This window comes from Pleurodeles waltl, chromosome 3_1 (genome assembly GCF_031143425.1).
Source record: "Pleurodeles waltl isolate 20211129_DDA chromosome 3_1, aPleWal1.hap1.20221129, whole genome shotgun sequence".
In the NCBI taxonomy this organism is placed as follows: Eukaryota; Metazoa; Chordata; class Amphibia; order Caudata; family Salamandridae; genus Pleurodeles; species Pleurodeles waltl.
The window spans coordinates 1,654,856,224-1,654,877,064 of NC_090440.1; the positions used below are offsets into that span (position 1 = coordinate 1,654,856,224).

At 44.4% G+C, this 20,841-nt stretch overlaps 1 protein-coding gene across 4 annotated transcripts in view; it reads right to left on the bottom strand.

Annotated features, from left to right (window-relative positions):
• The window catches only part of GPR155 (G protein-coupled receptor 155), a 363,043-nt gene that overhangs the window by 15,823 nt on the left and 326,379 nt on the right, over window positions 1-20,841 (bottom strand). For all 4 annotated transcript variants that reach the window (XM_069225375.1, XM_069225377.1, XM_069225374.1 and 1 more), the window contains exons 13-15: window positions 19,376-19,471; window positions 14,221-14,285; window positions 3,160-3,300 (exon numbers count right to left, since the gene is read on the bottom strand). In XM_069225375.1, coding sequence (XP_069081476.1) covers window positions 3,160-3,300; window positions 14,221-14,285; window positions 19,376-19,471 — 302 coding nt within the window. The remainder of the gene's footprint in view (window positions 1-3,159; window positions 3,301-14,220; window positions 14,286-19,375; window positions 19,472-20,841) is intronic.

The following is a 20,841-nucleotide window of genomic DNA, read 5'->3' on the forward strand; positions in this document are numbered from 1 at the left end:
TGCCTGCGATGCTACCCTTTTGCCCGCAGCATCATATTTTCTGCTCTCCTTGTCTGGTGGGGCTGCATCCCCAGAGGACTAGGAGTTGCCTCTCTTTCTGGCAGCGCTTACAACTAAGAATCAGGAGGCAGTTGTTGTGTAATGAACACTGGATCAGAGGGATGTGGTTTATACTTTTTCTCCACTCTGGGATTAATTATCCTGACTTTGGCTCTTGAAATATCTGGTGTGCATGCTTTAAAATGCCTGGAAGCATGGGAAGGGACTGATAGGTAGTGTGTGTAGAGGATAATGTGTTAAAGAGAAAATCATCCTCTAAGGGCTCAGTGTGCATGGCGACATTGTGGTAGGATGCCGCCCTAGCTAAAACCTGAGTATATCCGGTGCTATCCTCCGCTGGTGATGGTTTGGAGGGATAGCAGTCTGGGCTGTTATCAGGAATGGGATCTAGATCATAGAGATCCCATGGATTCACATCGTCTTGTTGTGAATCAAAAGAATTTACAGGAGTTTGTACAGGTGTGGGAGTAGTAGGTGGAGAGACTGGTAGGTGAGGAGAATGAGGAGGAGACTGAGGAGGAGAAAATTGTGGAGGTGGAGATTTTTGTTTAGTCTTTGGCACTTTAGCTGGTGGCTGAGCAGTGTCCAATTGTTCTTGAAAGGCCAGCTTCCTCTTAAGCTTCAGAGGAGGTGCAGTTATAATTTTGCCAGTGTTCTTGTGAATGTGAATTCTGGCTTGCCTTTCATCTATATCCTCCATCTGTGTGTGTTCCTCCGAAATTCTATTGCTTTCTTTAAGTACTTTCGAAAGTCCATGTTCCTCCATATAAACAGGCCTTTTCGGCTCTGAAGCTGTTTTTTTCGGGATTGAAAGCTGAGCGTGGATGTTGGCCTTGGCTCCGAAACTGATTTTGGAGGTTTCGACTCAAAGGATTGATATTTGATAGTTTCGGAGCCAGTGCTTCGGCTCGAATCCGAAGGTTTCAGTGGTGTGGCCTTTTTCGGTGCCGAAGTTGTTGGTTGGTCACCGAAGGTCTTTTTACGGGTCGAGCCATGGCCTTCCGGCAGTGGCGTTCCCAAGGCCTTATGTTTGGGCTTGGCTGGGACAGGGGCAGGCGTACCCACGTGCTGTCCTGCCGTGACTGGTCTGTCCTCCTCAGACTTCTGCTTGGAGACGGACCCTCGGACGGAGACTGCGGTGTGCACAATCTCCTCTTCCTCTATGTCGAGACGTTCGGTGCTCTTCGACGCCATATCCAGTCTTCGTGCTCTTCTGTCTCGGAAAGTTTTCTTCGAACAGAAGGATCTGCAGGCCTCGCAACTGTCTTCCCGATGGTCTGGGGAGAGACAGACATTACAGACGAGACGTTGGTCTGTGTAGGGAAATTTGGTGTGGCACTGAGGACAAAAGCGGAATGGGGTCTGGTCCCTGAGGCTTCCACGCGGATGGCCCAACCAGGCCCAAGTTGGGCGTGGGTGCCCTGAAGGGCGTAAAGATGTTTGACTCAATGGTACCAAAGTGTCGATGAGAGATGATATGCGATCTAAACAATACCGACGAGAATTAGCGAGTTATAGAACTTTTCCGATGTAAACTATCGGAGTGAAAAGAAACACGTCCGAACCCGATGGGTGAAAGAAAACAATCTAACATGGAGTCGATGCCCATGCGCAATGGAGCCGAAGAGGAGGAGTCACTCGATCCTGTGACTCAAAAATACTTCTTTGAAGAAAAACAACTTGTAACACTCCGAGCCCAACACTAGATGGCATAATATGCATAGCATGTGTATCTGCAGCTACACATGCCATCAAACATATATATATATATATATATATAGTATGTATTTTTTAACTCAAAATGCACACTTTGCCACTGAATTGCTATACACTGACGGAATGTACTTTGTGAGGATATGTAAAATCTTGTATCCTTGCAAAAGGGCAGAATGCTGTTACAATGAAGTCAGCAAATGGTTAACGTGGCCCATTGCCACATGTTGTTGTGGGCACACGAAAAATGTGACTGACACACTAACATATCAATGGATGAAGAGGACTGACTAAAAAGCCCATATAACCATTTAATACGCATAATTTTAGACCTTAAAATAGGTCCCAAACTAAATGTCTTAGCCACTTAACGAGGCCTTCTTTCACACCAAGTGGTACAAAATGCAGCCTGTTCAAATTCGTCCATTGCTAATCTTTGTTATGCTTCTTTAGAGTGGCACTTTATGTAAGAATAATGATGTCATCATCTACAGTACAGGTTGCAACAGACTTAAAACTTTATAGCACTATTATTAAGAGGTATTAATATTAGCTACAAATAGCTGCACAATGAATATTACAGTAAGTACACAACATAGTGCCTCTGGAAGGAGCTAGTTAAAATTGTCATACATCATTTTTTCATATGCTGGCTGAGCCCAAGGTATATTTTGCTACTCCTGTTTCTCTGTTTTGTTGTTTTTGAATTTCTAGCGTCATTATGCCTAAGAATGTGCATCTCACGCTGTACATATACAAGAGACCTTGGAAGGCCTCCTTTCTGTTCCAATGAATAGTGCTTCACTGGATGGGCCTGGTAAATGCTAATCACTCTGTTTTTGCCACATAACTAACGTATTATAATTAAATTGTTAAACCCAGTAGTTTATTTTTTCCTGCAAATTAGGTTGCACCTTTTCCCAAGCGATCAGTGACAATATTGTAAAACTGCTGTCACGTTATGCGGCAGAACTGAATTAAAAGGACAGCTGCAGCAGTGTTGCAATACTGTCTACTAAGTTAACTGTTGGATAGGTTCAGAATCTGCAGAATCTGGAAATTGTTTTATTGGGGAAGGTAAGTTCTTATTCTCTATTAGAGGTCACACCGTGGCAATGCCATTTGGTAAAATTATTTTACGCATGCCTAACCCTGACAGATATTAATTCCAACTCAATCCCAGCTACATTAATTTTTAAAACCAATCTGAAATTTATTTTGGAAAGCCGGTTGTTTTATTGCTGTTCCTGCACAACGATCCATGGAGGACATAGTTTATTTTGTATTTATTTCTGAGTACCAGGATCTTAAACCTTAATGAAAACAAGTTTTGAAAAATATTAGAAAAGAAAATACATTTACAGGCAGTTATGATAAATTACCTACCTTTTCTCTTTGACAATATTTCTTACGCAGAGATCCTTATGATAACTGACAAACTGGTTACACGTCATCCGTACTTCTTCAGGGACTGCGGAGCCTTCTGTGTCTGCTAGTACTTCACTTCCACCCCACAGAAATGCAAGACTGGAAAACAATGTACATTTAAACACAATAAATAATATTTACAAGGTAGTTAGAGGAGTTAAAAAGAATGAGACTGTATTATATTAACTTGCATCAATCTGTGGTAAGCTGTGCTGTATATCACTTATAGTACGAGTAATATGAATGAATAAATGAATGAATGAGAGGAATTTGTAAAGCGCACAGCTACTCTAAAGTGTGTCTCGGTGCTGTTTTATCATATTAAGAATAGCAAAAAGACTTGCTACTGTGCTGAGAAAAGATATATTTTAGAGCTTTATGGAAAGACGGTTCACAAGAAACAGAACAGAGAGAAAAAAAAGCTGGTTCCATTCGCCACCAGCCAAAACTATAAAAGCCCACCCACCAAGTCGTACCCGGCAGAACCTTGGGATGGTGACAAGCAAGGCTGAGGCCGAGCAGAAAAATCTCGAAGGCTTATAGTTCCTGGTTCTTCTAGTCAGATACCGGGTACCCTGCCCATAGAAAGCCTGGTGTAAAAGGGTGAGACTTTTGAAGAGTTAAATTGGTAACCAGGGTAGCTCTCGAAGATGCTGAGTCATATGCGTTCTCTGAAGGATATCCGCAATCAAACACGCAGCCACATTTTGAACCAATTGAAGATTCTTGCTCAGTTTGTCAGGTAGGCCAATATACAGAATATTAGCGTAGTCCAATCCCGAGGTTATAAGGACATAAACCACTGTTTTACCTGTCTTCAGGGGCAGGAAATTCAGGAACTTTACCTTATTTTCAATTGGTCCCCATCTCACAGGGCCAGGCATTCTTAAAGGTGTCCACAGGTTAAACTAGTCCTCTATCTACATAAGTGTTTACATATCGAAATGAGGTGCTTCACTTTACCACCAAGACAAAAACAATCTCCTGTCTTTTCCTATATCTATAAAATAGTGATATTTGCTTTTAAGGTCACTAAAGCTCACTTTTCTCTGAAGGAATGTGTATGAAATTCTTTAGAACGTGATGCTTCTTGTATGTTTTAACAATAAGAGACAAGGGATGGAATTCAATGGTAAATAAAGCCCTTTGAAGATTTGGTAGGAACAATTGCCCCTTTCAACAACAGAGTCATGGGCGTAGCAAAAAGACAAAGAAATATATTTCATGGCGTATGGTATGAGTTCAGAATATAATATTGTCTATGGGGAAGACTGTCTGCCTTCTAAGCATAAAGAATTAGTTACCTGCTTTTTCTGGCAGAGACTCTTTCTAACCGCAGATTCCTCATCTTAGAATATTCCCCAGTCGTCCGTCTGGATCCGGAAAATCTTGAGCAGCACCTCTGCACGCCGGTTTGTTGCATCGATCGGCTCTGTGTTGGCATCGGAAGAAATGTGGGTGATGCCTATATAAGGTGCTACCCCACACTCTGACATCAGTTTCTTTTGTGACTATTGCTGCACCCAAAACTTGGAGCCATGTTAGAATGATTTTATGACCAGTGTACAGAATTGAAAAGGATGTTAGACTGAAGAACCCAGTTTGCAGCATGGATAGGATGGTTGGGTAAGTGAGGAATCTGTGGCTACCAAAGGTAAGTAACTTGTTCTTGTGATAGAGACGTCTAATCCCAGATTGCTCACCTTCGGATAGCCAAGCAACATCCCCATCGCCCCCCAGAGGTGGGTCTTCAAACTGGCTCAAACCAGGAAATGCTGGAGGACCTAATGGGTAAAATGCCCATCTTGACAGATCTGACTGTCCAAGCAGTAGTGCTCTGTGAAAATGTGGAGGGACAATGTCCAGGGAAGGTACCCCACATGCTAACCCAGTAGTAGCAGCTTTGGCCCTTGTGGAATGGGCCACAATCACTGCAGAGGCTGCTTATTAGCTAGTCTATAGCTGATCTAAATGCAAAGTACAATTCATTGAGAGATGGGTTGCTTCTTCACTGCCTTGTTTTTCACTGCTGTGAATTCGACAATAAGTTGATCATCCACCTGGTAATCTCCAGTATTATCGACGTAAAAGGACAGAGCCCATTTCGGATCAAGACAGTTGAGCCTTTCCTCTTCCTTAGAAGGATGAGATGGAGTGAAAAATGTTTGTCACGTAATGTTTTGGCCGACATAGAAAGGGATCACCACCTTCAGTAGGAAGAAGGAACAAGTCTGAAGTACCAGTTTGTCCGGGTAGAAGCTGGTGTATGGAGGGTTAACAGAAAGAGCTTGAAGCTCACTGACCCTCCAGGCTTATGTAATGGCCACTAAGAAGACCATCTTAAAAGACAGGAGTCTTAGTGGACAGCCATGAAGGGGCTGAATGGTGACTAAGTTAATGTCCCACTGGAGCATGATAAAAGGGGTAAGAGGGAACAAATGTTGCAAATCTTTAAGACACCTTGTCACAACAGGTGACTTAAACAGTGAGGGCTGATTTGGCAGCTACAAAAAAGCCGATATGGCCGAAAGATAACCTTTAACAGTGTCCCAGGTGAGGCCTTGACGGACTAAAGACCGCACAAACAATAATACTTCCGACTTGGAGGCAGAAAGTTGTTCAACATTACGCGAGGAGCACTAAGACACACATATGTCCCAAAGGTACACAAATACCAGTCTTTGTTGAGCAAGATCTGGCTGCAAAAAACAACATCACAAATCTTGCGAGGAAGATGAAAGACATTCAACATTCACCGCTCATCTCCATGCCTGAATGTGGAGTGTGTGCAGATTAAGGTGCAGGAACCCGCCCTGCTGTTGCGACAGGAGATCCTCGCGAAGGGGCAGTCTGATCGGAGGACACATGCTCAGGCGTCTGGGATACCAAACTCTCCTTGCCTAGAGCGGAACCACTACAATTACTTGGGCTCGGGCTTTCCTGACCTTTTTGAGAACTCTGGCAGGAGGAGAACTGGCAGAAAGGCGTACAGGAGTCCCAGATTCCAGTGTAATCGAACACTTGTCCGAGCAAGATCTGCCCTGGAAACTCAAGTGTGCAGAAGTGATTACATTGCACATTCTCAGTGGTGGCAAAGAGATCAAGTCAAGGTTCTCCCCAACTTGTAAGAGACCTTGCGCTATCTCTGGAAAAAGACACGATGTCTGGCCAGGCATTGACCCCTGAGTTTGCCTGCCCATCACATGCTGCATGACCAGGAAGATGTCCTGCCGCTCCAACCAAGTCCAGAGGTCCAGGGTCTCCTGGCACAGTGTCCACGACCCCAATCTGTCCTGTTTGTCGCAATACCACACAGCAGGGGTGTTATACATGAAAACCTGAACCAACCTTCCTTAGATGGCTTTCAGTGCCAAGTGGATCGCCCTCAGCTCCAGGAGGTTGATGTGGAGCCCAAGAGACATGCAGTGTTCAATGATCGCAATGCCAAACTGGTGAAAGAAAAGGTCCTCTTCACAAAAGTAAGCAGCCTCTTGAACTCCTTATCCAGTGGGGTAGTAGGGAACACACTTGGGTTTATCCTTTCTGTAGAGGCCTGCACTACCAGGCTTTCAGAAGAGGGATGATGGGACAGGAAGGCTGTTGGAGGGTTTGGCCCAGGCTCTCAAAACAACGTCTGTGAGGACCTCACTAAAGGGGAGCAGGGGCTCTGCAGAGCTCAGTCCCTATTGAAGCATCTCTGTCAAGACATTGGTCTTGACCCTGATGGAGAGTAGCTGCAGGTCAAGAAATTCCACTACCTTGTGCATCATGATCATGAAATATGCACCTTCCTCTGTGACGGGGTCTAGAGGAAAACCCAGACCAGTGTCTAGAGAGGTGTCCAGACCTCTGTCATCATCCAGCTCTTCATTCCAGTTTTACACCAGGTAGGAGTCATCCTCCAGAAGGCTGTAACCCTCTATGTCATCCCCTGCTACAGGAAGTGAAGGCCTGTACAGAGTTGGTTAGTCTGGGGTAAGGTAAGATATGATCAGCGTCAAATGTCAATGTCGAATGTCATTGAGGTGGTGCTGTATTGGACTTGGAGAGGAGAAGAGGTTCTTCTTTGCGTGGCGTCTATTGGATTGGGACAGGTGAAAGCACCAGTGTAGGCATCAGTCCAGATCCAGGTAGGAACCAGAGGGCCTGGCTGGCGTCGGGGAAAACCCACCAATGATAACTCAGAGGGGACACCTCCTGGCTCTGCTGGACCCGAAGGTGCGTCAGAGGAACTGCTGGCCTGAAGATGGAGTGCATGGCATTGACTTGGGCTTGAACTGCTCTGGCACCTGGAAACTCAGGGGAATGTAGAGAGCACCCTGCTGCAGGCTCCACAGGTGGAGCGCTGGAGGAGGGCCTAAAAGTATTGTGCTTACTAGGTGAAGCCGAAGAATGCTTCAACTTATTTTGCTTCAACTCCTTGTGCTTCTTCGACTTACCGGACTACGATAGGAAAGGAGGTCATATTTTAGGACTAGAAAAAGAGAGGAAGACTAAACAAGGGAGAGGAGCAGGAGAAATGAAAAAGGTACAAGAGTATGAATTGTAGTTTTGAAGTTACGCCAATTTAGGATATCAATCTGAATAGTTAGCAGGATAAGAGGGACCACCAAAGTTTTGGTAATAAGTGGAGCAAAAAACTGTCTGTGTAAAGCAATCCCTGAATTATTCAAAGTCCAATGAATGCAACTTAAATCTTATACCAGCTCCCCTTATTCAATAATGTGGCCATACGTGGAAAATATTGTGTCTGCAACCTTTATGTGGCATTTGTGGACTTGGCAAGCGCGTTTGACAAGACAGCAAAAAACAATGAGGATAAGATGATACATTTGAATTCTTGGGTCATTTAAAGACTATCCAAATACCTCATTAAGATGCTCGGCTGTCACTAAGCTCTCACTAAATTCACATGTCTTTGCCTATAGGTCTTTTCTGGACCTTAACATTCCGTCTTTTTTTGGAAATGCTGAAGTAAAAAAGAGTAAGCTCCTTTTCCCAGATGAAGGAGTTGAACGGGTTCTATTTCTCCTCTTTGCAGTAACGACTGCTCTTCCTCTTGTAACAGCCTTTGATGTTCTTAGCTGATGACATCCTGGCATGGTGTCATATTGAGTGCTGTGGTGTCAAACTCAAGGAAATGTCTGTGGGCTTCGATGGATGATACTCACTTGTCTCAGATTATTTCTTCACAATCAGGAAGGAATAACCCTATTCATACTCCAACAGATGCTGTATGATCGGAGGGGAAGCTCTGAGGGAAAACTCTGCTTTGTGGCTGAGGAGCCCTTACTTTGGGTTGCACTGGTTTTGCCAAAATCCATTACGTTTGTGGCCGATGCTAGAGTGCTGCCATGGATTTTGTTGTTTCTGTGTCCTTGATTTTTTCAAACATTGCAACTTTCTGCAGTCCAAAAATGTGTTCCCCATCAAACAGTAGTCCAATGAGGTGTTGTTGAACCTTGGGTGTAACTCCAGACACTCTTAGCCATGTATGTTTTCTCAGAAAGACACTTTTATTTGTCTCATGTTAGGCTGTGTGTGGCGAAACTAGGGAACACCTAATATTAACATTTGAGAATGTCTTCCTTTCTTGCACAACCTTCTTGCCTCTCTATGGAAAGGCCTGTGGAAGGTGTGCTTCCTGTGGAATGGGTTCTTGATGAGCTTCTCCATCTTCTCTCATTAATGGCGATCTACCTAGAGAGCGAGCCCATGGAATTAGCAACATGCCATTGTGTCACCGCTCCACCTTTTTTCCTGCAGTATCTAGCTTCTTGCTCTCCTTGTCTAGTAAAGTGGTGTCACCTGTAGTCTAATTGAATGCCTTCTTTCTTATCATATGGACAAGAGAGTCTTAAATGTACAATGGGTTCTGTTGGGTTTGGCTTGTACTTAGCTTATACTCTTGGTCTGACAATGAGCATCTTTACTGGGTATACATTTGGCACATCAGTATTGGTAAATGCTGCTCAGACGTTTACAGGGTATCAATGAGTAAATAGTCTTCCTCAACATGCAACTTTCCCTTGTGATACTTGACTATTCTTTGTATGATGGTATGATATGCCATTGCATCATTTGGTGGTGATGGCTTTAGAGGATATGGCTCAAAAGATGGGTCACCTGCAGGGTCCACGTTAAAATCGTGCCACAGGTTATCACCATCATAAGTAGGTGTGGTATAGTCATATGGCTCTGACTGATCATCTAAGGACTCCATAATCTGAGTGCATGATTGTGGGGGAGATGGTGAGTGACAGGGGTGATAGTAGTGAAGAAGTTCGCTTGCCTTCTTTGTACTTCAAGAGGTCCGAGCTCATCTGAAATAGCCTGTCAAATGTCACCCATCACTTTTTTAAATGTGGCAGGTCTGGTGTGGAAGGACGTGCCACAATGTGGCCGGATACAAGGCCAATATAACTTCTTCTCAATATAACATCTAATTGTGTGTCTTAACCAGCCTGTGGCTTTGTATCTGTAGATCTCACAGTGGGCGTCGAGAGTGTCTTCAGTTGCCAACTTCAGAGGTGAAACTATCTGGTCAGACTTTTCTGGTGCCGAAACTGAGATTCTTGGCGTCGAGGTTCAGGCTTGTGTGACTCTTGGTGCCAAGGCAGATGTTCTCAGCCTCGAGATGGCCCTTTCACGGTTGAGGTAGCTCGGGAAAAGTGGACCAGGGTGACGGAAAGTTATTTTTTGTGGCTGTTCAGTGCTTCAAGCATCGAGGGCGAGCCCCTAGAGAAGATCCACTGCATGTTGTTTATGAAGAATCCTCTGTGTCTTCTTGGTCCGGGGGGGGGGGGGGGAAGGGTCATTGGAGGGCCTGGAGACCAATGTTCTCCGCAATCAAAGACATTGGAGGACAAATATTTAGGACCCCACTCTCCATGAGTCTCCGGGGGACCAGAGGAGCAGCATCCTTTTCTCCTTTGGAGTATGTTCTACAACTTCTATGATACCCTGATTGGTCAGTCAGTAGCTCAGGAGAGCTTTGGTGCTGCATTGTTTAATGCAATTACAGTTTCTTCAGTGCCAGGTGGCTTTCTTGCACAGGAAAGCCTTGCAAGCCAACCAGACATACTCGTTATGGTCCTTTGGCAAACAGAGATTGCAGAACAGATGCTAATCTGACAAGATACATTTGTTACTGCAATTTTGACTTGTTAATTGCAGCATTCTCCATAGCCTCCCCCAAAACGAGTCAGCCAGTGGAAGCCAGGCTTGTTCTTCAGATCTGCTGCCATGCCATTGTACTGAGCTCCTCAACAATTTATCTTTGGCATTGCATGTGGGAGTTTGTTTATTGAGGTCGAAAATATGGAAATTCACTGCGTTTAGCACAACAGCCTTGAAGCACTGTGAATATGTCCGAACCCAATGGTGGAAAAATACATTTCAAGCTGGAGTGTTCGCCCTGGTGCATAGAGTGTTTCAGGGAGCGATCATGCGTGTTTCAGGGAGCGATCATGAGTCGTTTCCAAACCTTAACTTAGAAGACAAGCAACTTGTAATATCGGCACCCAACGCTAGATGGCAGGAGAGCGACAAGCATGTGAAGTACAGGAACACATGCTACAAGCATATAGTTACCGAAGGTAAGTAACTTTTTATTCTGATGGATTATTTTTCGTGCACATTCCTCACCTAACGAATGAACCCCAAAGCAGTACCCACTAAGAGGCGGAAGCGAGTTCTGCAGATTACAAAGAAAATCCTGCAAGATGGCTTTCATAAGGTATCCATCATTCTACACCTGAATTCCGAAACGTTAATAATTGTGAAAAGTATAGAAAGACCACGAAGTGGCCGCCCAGCAAATATCAGCTACCGTGACACCCCTGGACAGAGTAACAAAAACTGCAACGACCCTTGTATAATTTGCATGAATACTTTTCAGAGGGTCTCTCGCAGCCAAGGCTTAGCATAGCTGTTTAAAGTGTGACCCAAAATGAAATAGTATTTTTGAACACTTTGCCTTTTTTGGTTCCCTAAGAAAAGTACTCTGACCCAGTCCAATCAACTTAGTAGGGAACACTTCACATAGCGTCTAGCCGTGCAATTGCTCCTGACCATTGTGAGGGTGAGGAGGGGGAAAGAAAGACAGGAGTAGTTGGCCAGCCTGAAGGGTGTACACCGTCTTTGGTAGAATGGAGTGACGCGTGTATGGAACCACTTTGAGGTGAAGCAGGAATGGCGCCTGGACGTACAGAGCCTGAAATACCTGTACCCAGCACCCCGAAGTAACGGCCATCAGGAAGAGAGTCTTATGGGTCAAGAGACAGATGGAACAAATGTGCAGATGATCATTCATAAGGTAATGTAATTTGAAAAGTCAGTATTAAGTTTAGGTCTCACTCTGGAACAACAAAAGTTAAGGGTGGAAAAGAGATACAGTAAACCTTTCAAAAACCAATCACTAGAGGCGACCTGAAGAAGTCATGCTCATCAGAGCAGTCAAGTAGCCTTTGACAGAAAAAATCGCTAAGCGCTATTGACCAAGGGAAAGCACAAAGCACAGGATATCAGCCAGCCAGCCTCAGAAGGATTTCAGCCTGCAGACTGGCACCAAAATCACATTTGTTTCAGTGATCCGCAAATACAGATTTGGTGGCTAATAAGCCATCATCTACCTCTAGTAACAAGGGGAGAACAGAGGACATTTCATGTTTATAGTCATGGATGTGAAGATGGTTACTACGGAAAACCAAGTCATATAGGTCACCTGTCACTATAATTACCCACTTTGGTTTGAATCAAAGGATGATCTCAAACTAAAATAGCTGCCGCCATGGCTACAGCACTTTTAAGTTTACAGCAACCCACTGCATGGTTGAAGTACCTAATCCAAGGCAACTTGGCATATTGAAGTCTTGACCATATGGGCCTTGTTATGAGGTCATGGGTGAGACGATGGGCTAAACTCAGGCAATCGCCTGATTAATAAGTAATTACTGAGTTTTTAACAGCCAAATACTCTAGGGGGAACATGATAGGCCCGTGGTATCTCCACTGACATAATTTCCGACGAGACCAGCAACAGGGTTCCCAGCCCCATCAGAAATAACTTGTGTCTCGTAATGTGGGTCGCAGTGTACAGTACTCCTGATTCTGACTCCAGTTGGAGCTGAAGTACACCATCCAGTGGGACTGAAATCCCTGTTAGCACGTTATTGATCCAGCACTGAAGTAAGAGTAATGCATTCTTTGTGCAAAATGGCATTAGTGTGACCACAGAGGCCACTGGGTCCAGTTAGAGCAGACATCTCCCATGCATCGAATGTCAAGAACTGTGAGTAAACCTCAGCGAACATAGAGCTGTCATCCCCAAAGTGAAAGAGATATCATTTTACCCTCTAAAGCAAACTTTCTTTTATAACTATTTTTTATAGATTTTATGCAAGAGAAAACAAAAGTTACCACCTGAAAAGCCTGCACTGGCTCCCAGCAACAAGAGAATCACCTTCAGACACCTCATCCATGCTCACAAAGCACTACACCGGACCGGAATACCTCAACAGACGACTCTCTTTCTACACCCCGACCCGGCATCTCCGCTCCGCCGACCTCACCCTCGCAACCCTCCCACGCATCCGCAGAACTACAACCAGCAGTAGATCATTCTCGCACCTTGCCGATAAAACGTGGAACACTCTTCCCACCAACCTGTGCCAGACCAAAGACCTCCTTACCTTCAGGAAACTTCTCAAGACCTGGCTGTTCCAGCAGTAACAGCACCTCACCCTCCCTTCTCCCGCCCTTCCCCACTCAGTGCCTTGAGACCCTCACGGGTGATTAGTGGGCTTTACAAATTCCTGATTGATTGATTGATTGACTGCGCCTTCATATAAAAACATACAAGCAATCCATCTCAGCAACATCTGAAAAAAATCATAGTTGCAATACCATAGTCCTCAGTCTTCCAGCTCATAGTACACTCAAAAGTTCCCCCAGATTTAACAATTCCAAAGCAAACTCTTAAACTGATTTCTTACAAAGGCATTCCTTACCCTCTGTCCTGATGTGCCAGTATTTCCCTCAACATGAAAACGCTAACAATATTTTTCTTAGCAGTCTCCAATATAATAGAGTGCAATTATTAGCACTCAGAAACTTAGTACAATAAGAAGTTAATTATACTCTTAAGTATTGAAATCAAGAAAAAAGTGCTTAATGTAAGATGTTTGTTTCACTTTAATCTGTGCAGACTGTGAATTCTGCCCGCTGAAAAATGCTCTCATAATTCCCTCTCCATTGATCTGCTGTCACATCAATTAGAGAAATACTATATTGAAGTTGTGAGCATTGGCAGGGGTAACTGTGTGGGAACAAAGACAGCAACACAACTAGACCACAGTCCCCGCCCTTTTTTGGACGCTCACTACAGGATCGCCCCACCCTGTTCCCACGTGTTTCCTTCATTGTCCCACACACAATGCAGAGCATTAGGACTTGACGTGGAGAATATCGCTCTCCGGTTGGATGGTTACTCTATGATGGTGATTCTGACAACCGCAAACAGACTCGAATGCAGGTGTGGAAGGAAAGCTGCAATAACAGGAAGTTAAAAGTGCAGAGACAAAGGCCCATATTTATACGTTTTTAGCGCCGCTTTTTGACGCAAAAACGGTACAAACACAAAATACAATTGTATTTTGCAAGTTTGCGCCGCTTTTGCGTAAAAAAATGACGCAAATGCGGCACTAAAAAAGTATAAATATGGGAATGTGTCGGGGAATTATCCGATAAGTCTCACGCAGCCCATATAATTTTTAATTTTCCACAAAAGCAATTTCTCCAAAGTGAGAGAATTAAAATAATTCAGCCTGTAATCACATAAAAAACTCTTGTGGCGTAATGTTTGGCTCAAAAAGGAAGATGGGCACTTCAGGGCATAACTATCGTCTAAGTCTCTCTCCTTGCGTCGGTTTGATCCATAACCCAGCAATGACAGCAATTGACTCAACAAAATCTGTTCAGTTTACAAGATACAATTTACTATTTAAAGCTTCCATTTACCGTTTTTTGCATGGCAGTATAATCAAATGTTTATCCAATCCGAAAATGCCAAAAGAAATGAATCCCTGTGGAAACAAATAAATTTACAAAGGTTTACAAGTGGGCATCGTGGCATGCAATCAGATCAGTCCTGGGCATCACACAGGTTCGGTTTTTCTTGTAGCCATGAGGCATTATAACAATCATCTGTTCCATGAAGGCCTACACACAGCAGGATTCTGAGTCTTTTTCACGGGCACACCACATCTTCGAGGCTCCTATCACATTAGAAACTAATTGCATCAAAAACAGATCGACATCCCCACTTATTTGCACCACTGAGTGAAACTGTTAAAACATGTCAAACCGTATAAACATTGAACCTCACAGCAAAGCATGACTCCAGCATACCCCAATGAAAATTCTGCACTGACAGTTTTAAGCAAGTTGTCTATGTCCGTGTTCTGATGGGAGTTCAAGATTCAACCTGGCCTGCTGGTTACTGTCTAGTAACTAGTTCACCATAAGGTTCTTTCCCATTACACTGAATTCACACAACGATTTGCTAACGTGTTTACATTCCAATAAGCCCAGTTCTAGAGGTCCCTCTGATGGAATGCCCTGTATGCAGTAGTCCAAGTACTTAAATTACCTTGCAGATGACAGGGCTCTAGCTGCAAACGTCACTGAAAAGCAATATTATGTTTTGTCCAGATTTGTGACAGCTAAGCGTCTAGGCGAAGTGTGATTTGAGTCGTGTGGCACTCAGTAATAATACCACCATAAAATAGGGGATCAGAGTAGGAGGTTTTCTACTTTTAATATTAGCATCCAGCATCAACAGAATGTTTTTGTAGAAACAGTACAAATCTTGAGACAATCAGTGCACGTTATTAAATATTTGTTGCTTATTATGTTGTACTGTAATAGTTTTTTGAGCAATTAAGACCTTGTTACTTGGTGAAGGGATACTGGGACACTAGGGGTGCAAAATATACAATTCTGGTAGGTATTAGGACATACTGTGTCCTTTTTTCAGACCTAACGTGTTAGAAATGGGGTCTCTGGTTGACAATGGTTTGCACCCTGTCCAAGTAAGGACCCTCACTCTAGTCAGGGTAAGGGAGTCATACAGCTAAGATAACTCCTGCTCAACCCCTTGGTAGCTTGGCACGAGCAGTCAGACTTATCTCGGAAGAAATGTGTAAAGTATATGTACATACACACAGTAACACAGTGAAAACACCACAAATGTACTGTGCACCATTTTGGAAAAATAGCCAATATTTCTCTGAGTAAAACAAGACCAAAACAACAAAAATCCAACATACACAAGATACAAATTTTCAAAGGTTAAATATTAGTATAGGGCTTAGAAACACAATAGCCCCAAATGGGACTATCACGGCATCTTGACGGAGTCGCTTCCAACAGTTCGACGCCACTCGGGGGGAGTGTGGGCCTGTCACAGAGTCACACGGACCCCAGGTACTGTACCTTGGAAAATGATGAGGAAACAAAGACGTTGCACGGAGTCAGGGAGGTGAGGCGTTGCTGGTGTGGTGTCAGTTCCTTGCTGCTACCGGGGAGGTGAGGCGTTGGTTGCTTACTGCTAGGCAGGCAGAGGTGAGGCGTTGGTTCCTTATGGTTGCAGGGGAGGTGATGCAGCATCGGTGGTGAGGCATCCGATCCTTATGACAAGGCGGGGTTGATGAATCAAGCAGGTCAAGAGCGAGGCGTCGACTTTGCAGTGTCACAGTCACATCACGGGGCCACAGGTGCTGCGGCAGAGTCAGGTGTCACGGTCATCGGTGACACAGCACTCGGGACTCACACTGTGGCGGGACTTCGGAGGCACTACGGCAGCATCGGTCCTGTGTTGCAACATGCGGTTGTTGCACTTAGTGGGGACTACACCTCCGATGCAGGCAGTGACGTAGAGTCAGAGAGCGATGCTGGTTCCAAAGTCGCTCTGGAGTTGATGTGCTTAGTTTCTTCTTAGTTGCAACAGAGCTCACTTCCAAGGGCCCAGGAACTGGACTTGGCAAGTCAGTACTCTCAGCAAGAGAGCCCAGGCCCTGGCAGGTTAGGTCTGTGATGGCCCTGAGACTTCTTAATAGGAGGCAAGCTCAGTTCAAGCCCTCGGAGAACCTTGGAAAACACGAGTAGAAAGCCAAGTCCAGTCCTTTCACTCCCAGGACAGAAGAAGCAAGCAGCAGGCTAGCACAACAAAGCAACAGACAGCAGCAGTCCCTCCTACAGCATCCAGCTTTTCTTCCTGGCTGAATGTCCTCATTCCAGAAGTATTCGAACTATGTAGGGTCAGAGGTCCATTTCTTATACCCATGTCTGTCAATGAAGTAGGCAAACCTCAAAGAGAAGTGTCTGTCGTGCACAAGACCCTGCTTTTTCCTGCCCTTGTCCCAAACACTGCAGGGGGTTGGAGACTTCTTTGTGTGAGGGCAGGCACAGTCTTATTCAGGTCCAGGTGTCAGCTCCTCGCAACTCTAGTTCAGCAAGACCCATCAGCATATGCTGGGCACTCCTCAGCTCCCTTTGTGTGACTGTCCAGAGTGAATGCACAAACAGCCCAACTATCATCCTGACCCAGATGTGTATTCCACAGACGGGCAGAGGCACAGCATGGGTAAGTGAGAAAATACCCACTTTCTAAAAGTGGAATTTTCAAATTCACAATTCGAAAACCAACTTCCCCAAACGCTGCATTTTTAAATTGTGAGTTCAGAGACCCCAAACTCAAGATCTCTATCTGCTCCTAATGGGAAATTACACTTAAAAGATATTTCAAGGCAACCCCCATGTTACCCTATGGGAGAGATAGGTTTTGCAAGAGTGAAAACAACATTTAGCAGTATTTCACTATTAGGACATGTAAAACACACCAGTACATGTCCTACCTTTTAAATACTTTGCCCATGAGGCTACCTTGGGCCTATCTTAGGGGTAACTTACAGGTAATAAAAGGGAAGATTTGGGCCTGGCAAGTGGGTGCACTTGCCAGGTTGAAATAGCAGTTTAAAACTGCGCACACAGACACTGCTGTGGCAGATATGGATCATATGTACAGGGCTACTCATGTGGGTGGCACAATTAGTGCTGCAGGCCCATTAGTAACTTTTGATGTACAGGCCCTGGGCACACATCGTGTACTGTATTAGGAACATACTAGTAAATCAAACATGCCAGTTATGGAGAAATAAATCACCAATACATTTTAGACAAAGAGTATATGCACTTAAGCACTGGTTAGCAGTGGTAAAGTGACCAGAGTCTTAAAGCCAACAAAAACAGATCAGAAAAAATAGGAGGAAGAAGACAAAAAGTTTGTGGATAACCCTGCAAACAGGGTCAGGTCCAATAGAACTCCACCTTGAGGGCAAATAACAGACCTTTTTCCTCTGCTATTTATCACCTGCTTTTAGCAGGTGGTAAATGGTGGTGGGGGTGTGTGCTGTGGGTATTGAGACGGGCAGGGCAATGCAATGGGCAGCACTGTCTCTTCCCACTGAGGTGCTGTAGAGGTCAGATGGGGCTGGCCTGTAGCTCTGCCCGCAAGTTCTGCCCCTCTCTTCTGCAGATTTACTAGATGCACATCCACACCTGGTAAAAACAGATTGTGTGTTTCTGGGCCCGGTAAGTTTGAAGTTTGAGTTTAAAAACAGTGGACCACTTGTAGTATGGCAAAGGATTAGTTTTTTTATTGGCCAAAGTCTAAACTGATATCACAAGGACTGGTATTTAGCGGGGCTGATAAATAACAGCGTTACCTAACGTTTTTCTCACCCATACGTGGATTTTTGTGCATTCTGGACCAAAATCTGCATGTACCAGATTTTTTTTTTGCGCATTTGCACCCAGTAATTATTCACCTGGAGAAACAGTGATTTGTCCCCAAATGTTTCTTGGAAAATGGTAGTAAACAATACTTTGTTAGGCATATTTGACGAAAGACCTGAATGATAAGACACACACTACCGTCCTACCCTTTGGTGTCTTCATCTCCTTCTATACAGATAGAAGCGAGATGCTATCATGCAATTATCCTATCATCAATCCAGACCCTAGTCCATTGATGCAATGGCAGTGAACAGCACTGACCCATGATCAGTTCAGAGTCGCACTCTGTGATTGGTTTTCTGTCCCAGAGCTGCCAGTGTATAGAGGTAAGAGGCACAAAGCAATTCATTAACAAGGGCAGCTCAAGCACTCATGAAAAGAACAACTTTCATCTGCATGCCTACCTTTCCTCGAAGGCACAACACAATCTCTGAAGATTGTAATCAGAGGGTGAAGTACTCACTTTGACTTCTCTGTTGGATCTACCTGTTGAACACCTAGCAAACATAATATGGCTCTTCGTTCTTTTAAGATTGATAAATCAAATGCCAAGTTCTACTTGTTAAAAAAAAATCAAAGTGTACATGAACTGTATATGCAAAGTGCTTCCGCAAAGTACCATAAAATTCCCACATTATTACTGCTTTTCACCACGTTCTCGCAGATAAGAAACTGCTTGAACCCTTCCTCACCAAGCATTCAAACTCAAAGCAAAAAGGAAAAAATATGAGCAAAGCTGCTCATTAGTAGTCTCTCGTTCACAACAAACAAAGCAGGAGGAAATGCTGATTGACAGCCAGATATGGTTCATCTGCAGGACTCCGTAAAAAATAAAAATGTAAAGACAGTAGCACGGTAATCTGTTTATTCGATTTCCAACTGTACGAATGTGCTCACATACGTACATGATGCATACATTAGACTTCCGCATCTTCACTGCCTCAAGTTGACCATACAGTGTGCTTGAGTGTTCTCTTCACCAGAGTCAAAGGAATGGACAAGTCTGCTTTACTTTGAATGCTGGCTCACAGTGCAGTACGTTGCACTTTACCTTGAGGCCGTGCTTGTTCAAGGATGAGTGTTGTTTCAAATGAGCGGTTCATTTACCGACACCGCACTGACCAGCAACAGAGATTGTGGGCATTTTATGGGCACGGGGGAGGTGGAGGACATATCTACATGGACTGCCTGAGCCCTGGCAGGCCCACGTTAAGGATGGCCCTGGCACCAGCATCGGCTCTAGGGTTGGCACTGTTCATTATTACAAAGGAGGCAGAGCAAGAGAAGAAAAACACGAGGCCACAGAGACAGAACCCACCTGACCAAAATTGAAGACGGCACAAAAAAACTGTAGTTCAAGGTACAGCCTTCCTGGTTCCAGGTTGAATAACCACCATAGACAACTGGAGAGATTCTGTGAAGTAAATCACATGTAGGACAATTAAAGAAGTACAAGTATAAACAATTGAAATCATTTCTACGTTTCTACTAATCCAGAGGTTATGGTGTATATTTCCAAAGGTTCCTACACATTGTATTCCAACAGAAGCACTGCTGCTCCTATGGTTTTGGCTACATGCAGGATAGTCGAAAAGTAGCGAGGAGGGTTCAGCAAGACATCAACAAAAACACATGTGACTACACTAGCCACCGTTGTCCTACATTATTAGATGGGTGACACCCAGACGACTCGGGAAATGGCAACATGCCGCTCCTACCCACAGCTTTCTGAAGGTCATGTACCACCATTTTCTCCAGTGTTTGAATGATACCAGAATAATACCTCCCCCCTTTCAAATAATTTAATGCATTGTACACCTACATAATTACAAGACACCGCTATTTGATAGTGGTTATACAGTTGTCATCGTAGCCATGAGGACTTACTGCGGACTGCTGAAAGGATTTTAAAAAAAATATATATATGTTTTATTGTTTTTCGTCACAGTTTATACAACAACTCATATGTTGTGCATTACAGTATTGCTTGTCGCCTGTACTTGATCGGTACCGAGGTAAAGTACATTTATTGTATATATCTGTTCAACCTGTCCGCCACACATCGTATATCTGTGTGATCTTTTCAGATCCAGCATACAGGTTAATCATTCTTTTCCATAACATGCACAACTTCAATAATTGCTTATGTTTCCTCTAATACCCAATAACACCCCCCCCCCCCCCTTTAAACTTGACATCGAAGTCTTGTGTGTTGGGCCCAGCTGTAATACTGTCTATCGTTAGCTCTTCATTATGTGTCATGTATTTATGGCATGTATCCATGTCGGATGTTGGTCTAGTAGCTTTTCCCTGTTGGTAGCTTGTGGAACTATGCTCTTCTTTTCGCCATAACCTGTGTCCGTTATCTCTATTCCATATCGGAGGATTATAAAAAGCTCAGCATTATGTGGTTGGCAACACCCATGTCCTCACCCATTCCCGTGTCATTTTCACAGGTGGGCTTAAAGGCTTCTATGATCGCATCCCATTCTAACTCTACGGGGCACCGTTGTAGACCTCTGCTCTCCTCCCGTCGGAGGGTAGCGCTCTCTGCCGCGCCCCATTCCCTCACCTCTGCACTCCACTGCATCACCGAGGGTGCAGTTGTTGCTCTCGAGCGTCTGGTTAAAAAGCACTTTGCCAATAGCAAGGCCGAGTCTGCAAAGCGTGACGTCACCTTCCCCTTCTTGTTATGTGGGAAGAGACCAAACAGGCACGCCTGTGACGTCCGCCAGTCGCCCCTCCCGTCACCCCCTCCAGGACGGTACCAATATAGTGCCAGTA